General features: G+C 47.9%; 1 protein-coding gene across 1 annotated transcript in view; it reads right to left on the bottom strand.

Annotated features, from left to right (window-relative positions):
* Positions 1-6,727, bottom strand: part of CCBE1 (collagen and calcium binding EGF domains 1) — a 212,080-nt gene that overhangs the window by 21,846 nt on the left and 183,507 nt on the right. Inside the window, exons 4-5 of the mRNA XM_012804284.2 lie at positions 5,589-5,723; positions 3,259-3,411 (exon numbers count right to left, since the gene is read on the bottom strand). Of these exons, the coding sequence (XP_012659738.1) occupies positions 3,259-3,411; positions 5,589-5,723 (288 nt within the window). The remainder of the gene's footprint in view (positions 1-3,258; positions 3,412-5,588; positions 5,724-6,727) is intronic.

Raw genomic sequence — 6,727 nt, 5'->3', positions numbered from 1 at the left:
AAAAAAAAAAAAAAAAAAAAAAAAGAAGTGTGTAGTCAGGCACATTTCCCCAACACAGAACCTAAATTAGGGGAAATGCTTATCAGCGCCTCACATGACCCCAGTGGTCTGCAGAACACAATGTGAGGGTATGCTGCAACAAATGGTTGAGATAAAATCCATCTTTGAATAAAAGTTATATTAGAGAGGACACCAAAACAAGTTGGAAATGTATATCCTTCACACTAGTGCTGCTCAGATTCTTTACTGAATTCTCCACCGGAGAAGTCAAACTGAACAGATCACCTGAACAGAATCTCGATGGCTTTGTACTTATCGGAAGCTTTTTGTTTGATTTTTTTTTTTTCACTTTGTCACCCTTGGCAGAGTGCCATGGCATTATAGCTCACAGCAACCTCAAACTCTTGGGTGCAAACGATCCTCTTGCCTCAGCCTCCCAAGCAACTGGGACTACAGGTGCCTACCACAGCACCCAGTTATTTTTAGATATGGGGTCTCACATTGGCTCAGGCTGGTTTTGAACTCCTGAGCTCAAGCAATCCACTCACCTCAGCCTCCCAGAGTGCTAGGATTATAGGCATGAGCCACTACATCAGATCTGTTTGAAATTTTTTAACACAATCTATTTCCCAGGAAAGGAAACGGGTGAGTGTGGTCCCAGTACTGACTTAGGAAAAGACTAATTTCAAAGATACAATGAGACCTTCCCCTTCCCCAGCCTCCCAGGGCCCCAGGCTGCTGAAGGGTGGAGGCACAGGTGAGTGTCTCTTGCCAACGCAGACCTTGTTACTGCACTGACTCACAAGGCCATCACTAGGGTAGCACACAGCAGGGTGATGTACTGGGCTTGGTATCTTGGGGATGAAAGAAGACAGAGGTTGGAGAACCTCAGGATTACTGTAGCAGGTGAACTGAGACCAAGGAACAAGTTAAGTCAGGATATGAAATCTCACACTCGTCTCTGCAAATTCCATCCAGATTCCCTGTCCCCCTGCAGACTGCCCCAGCAGTCTGCTCAGTGTGGGTGGGACCAGGTCCTGCCAATTCTATGGCCCCGACATCTGATCTCAACCTGGTCCTCAGCAGTGTTTATTGTTTCCGTTCCTGATGGTTATGCTCTGGACTGAGTTGCTCCAGGGCACCTTTGATGCCACATAAATGGGATTTCATCTCTATATAAATGTGAGGCAACAAGATAATATATCTGCCAGGCTAGGCAGCCCACAGAGCATAGGTTACCTGGCTCAGAGAATAGCTGGAAATCCAATTCCCACACGAAAAATTAGAAAGCTGCTTTATTGTGACTAATTCCCAAGTAGGCCTATATGTTAATAGATCAATGGCTAAAAAGCTACATGCTATTTTTCAATGAGATTCTTCCTTTCAATAAAGAACATAATCTAAGAGGTAAATTACACATGCCTTCCCCTTCTCCACCATAGGACGAAAGCAGTGATTTTGTCTGTAAGTGTTTCTTTTCCCCAGTCAAGCCTTCTAATCAGAGACTAGCTCTGCTCTATGCACACCTCTGGGCAGGCAGGCTCTATATATTTCAGGCCTGGAAAAGAAACACTAATCCATTCAAATGCTCCCAAACTGCACAGGTCTCAGCTGCCTCCCAGTAGGTATTTTGCACTTCCTTCTAACACGTGGCAGCCTTCTCATGACTCAGCCCAGTTGCTGCTCAGAATTTTCCCTTTGTAGTTTCCTCATGTGGGCAGCTGGTCCCCAGCTGTTTGCTGTCAGCTGCTGGCCGCTGGCCTTCCAGCCCTGTTTTGAAGCTCAGGCTACACCCAAGTATCACCACCTCCCGAGTGCCCAGACAGTTGGCCTTTTTCATTTCCCTGCATTTTTAGAACATGTGATTTGCCCTGGGAACCCCCTTCCCTCCCAGGGATGGTCCAGGTCCAGCTAACCTCTCCCAGCAGGGTTCCATCCACTTTCTCTCCCAAGGCCTGAACTCTGAGCTCGGGAAGATGACAGCAGCTTCCTGGACTACAAGTGTTGGGTCAGGAGCCCATGGCCATGTGGGAACAGCCTGAGGACTTTCTCTCCCCGGAACTCATCCCTCCACTGTTGCTGGTGGAATCCATTTTGCTAAAAAGGTCATCCTGGCTGGGAGGCTCTTGACATCGGTTCATATAGTTTAAAATCTGAAATTTTAATGACTAGGCTGCCACATACCACTTGGCTGAGAGATCAGAGTTGCTTCACAAGCACATGGGTGGGGGGGTATGTTGCCTGTCAAGGCATTCCTGGAAGCATTGACATTAGTTTGGTGACTCTCTTTTTGCCCCTCCACCATTCCTTTCTCTTTCAAACTCAAATAAGAAAGTAACTCAACATTTGGGCTGATCATATGCCTGAGTGACCAGGCGTCTCAATTCAATCTAGTTGGTATAATGCAAACAAACAATTTCTCGACTCTGTGCTGAAGGCCCAGCTTTTAGAAGTTTTCAAATTGACTGTGGACGGATACATACGCAAAATAAGAAAAACGAACTGCTAAAAAAATTAAGATAAAATATAAGCATAAATCTTGGGATTTAAACAAAATTCTTCTGTCAAACTGGTATAAAAATTTTCCAAACACTCTCAATTTCTGTTTTTATCTAATCATGAATCATGCCTCTTCACAGACTATACTTTGAGTAGCACAGATGCAAATTATTACCTTACATGGACATTAAAATGTTTCAGATTTATATTTCAGCCATTTTCTTTCAGAGAACACAGCATTTCTGGCCATTTCTCTGTTCCTAGTTTGTCTAAACATGTGACTAGGCTCTGCTGATTTCTCCATGAGCTCAACTTGGTGGAGGCTTCCTCCAGTACACGGCACTTCCAACCCTAATGCTGATGGGCGTCACTCTTCTCTCTTTCTCTTTAGAAGGAGTTTGAACTCATATTCTCTTGCCTAGGTCTCATCTACCATATACGCTCCACTTCCTGCCCATTGATCCTCAGAAACTGGTTGAGTTCTCAAGTGCCTGTACATATATTTGTTTTGGAAGATACACATGATATATAATACCTACATAATGAGCGTTTTATATTTGCACAATTATACATTATAGGGACTTGGGAACCCTATGAAGATACATAACATGCATTTGATTTTAAATGCATACTTATATGACATACTTTTATAAATATACAATTATATAATAAATCTATATAATACATAACCCCCGAATTGATTATATATTATATACATTGATATATAAGTAGGCAGATAATCATACTTGCCCTACTCACCAGTGTCATTGGGGTATTTATCCCCCCGGGTGCACGTCTTTCCGTCATCCTCCTGGACATAGCCCTCCCGGCATTCACAGCGATAGCTACCCAAGGTGTTGACACAGACGTGGGCACACAGCGTCCCATTGCTAGTGGCGCACTCGTCAATATCTGGTTTGAACAAAATGCAGAGAATACTCGGTTTCAGAGAATTCACTTCCAATGCAATAGATGACACTGAGCTTGGCCCCTCGTTAATGACTACTAAAGGGTACGTTGCCTGACCTGATCAGAGAACCTAGGGTACACTAGGAGGCTGGAAACGTGGGCTACCCACGAGAGCAGCACTCTGGGCGCGTGACTGTGGTTACAGATTGGCTGCTGAGGAGGGTTTTTTTTGACTGTGGCTCTGCCACCGCCAAGTCACGTGCTGCCTTCAGAGCCCTTGCTTAGAAAGTGCTGATGAAGCCGGCCCTATTTCACAGGGCTCCTCAGAAGGGAAAATCTGAGTCTGTGATGCCTGAGGGCAACGCACATGTGGAGAAGCAAACATTACTGAAGTGATTTTTTTTGCAAGGACCCTGGTGTTCTGAGGGTTTTTAAATTTCCCTTTACAGCTGTAAGTTCCCAACAGCCTGGGGATCTGAGGGTCACTCAGGAATGGCTCCTTTCCAGTTAAAAGACACAATGGTACCTGGGAAAAGAGACTTCTAATAAAAGAAAATAGTCATAATGGACCTAATGGGGAGATCGTGCCCCAGGAAATTTCTGCTTCATCAGTGACCCAACCAGACCCCTCAGGAGCTGTGCAAATGAGCCATGAGGCCATCAAGCAAGTCACTGCTAGGAGCCAGTGTGAACTGCACACATCACAGACTTGTTCCCTGAAACAAAAACATTTCCCAGCATGGCAAGAGAGCGAGCCCAACTCCATTTCCCGTTGGCTGGCTGAGGCCCCCAGGTAGTGGTAGGTGGGACTATGATACGGCCCTAGAGTTTGATGCAGCCCCAGACTGCGTGCATGTACTGGGCAGAGCTCAGACCCTTCTGGACAGGCTGCTAATGACCAGCTCTGTAGGCTGAGCATGTGGAGGGGAGGGTGGTGATCTGGACACTCCCCTAGCAGGACATGCTACTCAGTTGTAGACCAGCTGTCACATCTGGATCCCCCTCTAATTCCTCAGGCTGCCTGCCCTTCCCCAGGTGTCCCTGCCCTCAATCTAAGTGGGAAGCTGCCTGCACTGTCTAAAGAGGACGAGGCTGAAGGAGAGAAATAGATGGAACTCTTAACAGAATGCAAGTGCTGCCGGTTCCAAGTCCCCTAACTGAGAACAGGGAACAGCGGCTACCACTAACTGAAGAGCCCTGTCCCTGGGACCTGGGCCATATGGAATGTGCAGGGTGGCCATGGATCCCAGGTCTGTTCAGCTTGTGTCTCAATCCCATTCCTTGTCAGTGCTGGGCACCATTTCTAGATGCTGATGGGCAGAAGCCAGGGACATGGAGTTAGAATTTCTCATAAATGGTGCTCCTAGAGCCCCTGCTGGGCAGAGGACAAGGGCTGCTCATCACTGAGAATTTGCCCTCCATGAGGGTCTACCTGCCACCTCCCAGTTCACTCTCCAGCTGATTCTGAAGCCTAACACTTCCTTGAGGAATTCGGGAGAAATAGATAATTCCAGACCCATCTGGAGAGTTGTGACTCACTGGAAGGGAGGCCAGAAACCTTTTTTTTTTAAAGCAAGGAGCCCTGATGTTCTCAGATTTAGCCACAGACAGTCCACACTTTGAAGCACAGGGTTCTGAGTTTAGCCATAAACCAGGGCAGGGCTGGAAAGCCCAGTCTATGAGGACAAGGGAACAGGCTGGTGGCTGCTAAGGGGGCTGCCTCTGCTCAGCTGCAGTCCAGGAGTCTGGCTTCAGCTCCCAGACGCCCTCCTGGCCTCTCTAGCATGTGGACACTTCCTTTCTTTCCTAGTCATCTTCTGAGACACTTTTTCTTGCCTTGTGCTTTCTGCGTGTTTGTGTTTCAGACACTTTCATCTGGGTACTCTAGTTCACACTTGGTAACGAGCCCCCTCTCCTGCTCTTATATCTCACTGCCACAGAGGATCTAATGAGTACCCTGAAGACTTCCTGGGCCGTGGTTTGATATCTGTAATGTGATGAAAGGCAGCCAGTGACCCCCAGGTACCAAGCACAGCTCCAACTGGGAATTTCAGAGGAGGAATCTAAACTAAAGCAGCGCCTCTGAGCTGGTCCTGCTGACCAGAAGGCAAAGCAGGACACAGAACCACCTGAACAGGGCCCACCCTCAGGAGCTGGGAGACAGGCACGTCCCCACACACCCAGACAGTATGGCTTCTCCTGCCTCCGGTGTCGCTCGCGGTCGTATCGGTATCCTGGGTAACAGGTGCACAGCACTCGCCCGAAGTTATCTGTGCACTGCTGCTCACAGGGAGCCTCGGCACAAATGTCATAGTCTGAAAGAGAAGCGTGAGCTCACATCAGCAACAGGAGGTGGCGAGGTAGCTGGCCTCTGAGCCAGGCTTTCTCTCTGTTCAAGGGCAAGTATGAAGTGTGGAGAGCTACATGTGAGGGGCATTGACTCTTTCAGGCTATGGGGCTCCTGCTAAGAGTACCAGCAATGGGTGACTTAACACGCAGCATCACAGCGGTTAAAAGCAAACATCATTTCTGATTTTTTCCCCTTAGGTCACCTCATTGTCCTTTGGTCTTTGTCACTGTTCAGACAGCAAAGATGCTTTTGATGACTAGGCTTTGCAGCAGTTCCCCAGGGACTTGTTTTGTCTTTTTCTCTGACTGCTGTCGTGAGAGGCAATTCCTTCCAGTGGCACGTTAAAGAAAGGCCAACCCTGGTATTGAGCATTGGTGTCAGAATGTAGGAGGTGGGCTGGAAGTCAGGCAGGCTTGACTGAACACGAGGATGAACACGAGGGAGGCTTTGTAACAGAAACACGTGTGAGTTAGTAGTGACCTGCAGCTTGTGTGTGTATTGTTATATGCGGGGGGGGGGGGGGCTCAATTCCACACACTGAGAAGGGGCTGGGGATGTTCAACAGCTAGAGAGCTCTTCTTAGCCCTCAGCCTGTGCACACCGGGACGGACGCTCGGCTGCTTGTAAAGAATTAGGGCATCTGTTCCTCTCAGCTCTTACAAACTGATATTTAATGGGTCTCCAAAGGGACCTTGGCTCTAAGTTAGTAGTTCAGGCTCGACACTGACTCCCAGACCAGACTCAGCATCTCATTAATCACTGCATTATCTTCCCCAGGTGCTGACAGATAAACTGTCCTTGGACAGAGTCTGGCTCTGCTCCACCACCTGTCAAGGTGAATGGGTGGCTGTCAGCCCCAATGCTGGCTGGGTTGGTGTGACCAGCATCCTGCCATTTTCATGCTGACCTGGAATACTCTTCCCCACAACTGTGATTCCAGGCTTGCTTTGCCTGCATGGTGTTCGGACC

Source organism: Otolemur garnettii, unplaced genomic scaffold (genome assembly GCF_000181295.1).
Source record: "Otolemur garnettii isolate 467f Iridium unplaced genomic scaffold, OtoGar3 scaffold00027, whole genome shotgun sequence".
In the NCBI taxonomy this organism is placed as follows: Eukaryota; Metazoa; Chordata; class Mammalia; order Primates; family Galagidae; genus Otolemur; species Otolemur garnettii.
The sequence above is the reverse complement of the archived record's forward strand: the minus strand, read 5'-3'. Positions and strand labels throughout refer to the sequence as shown.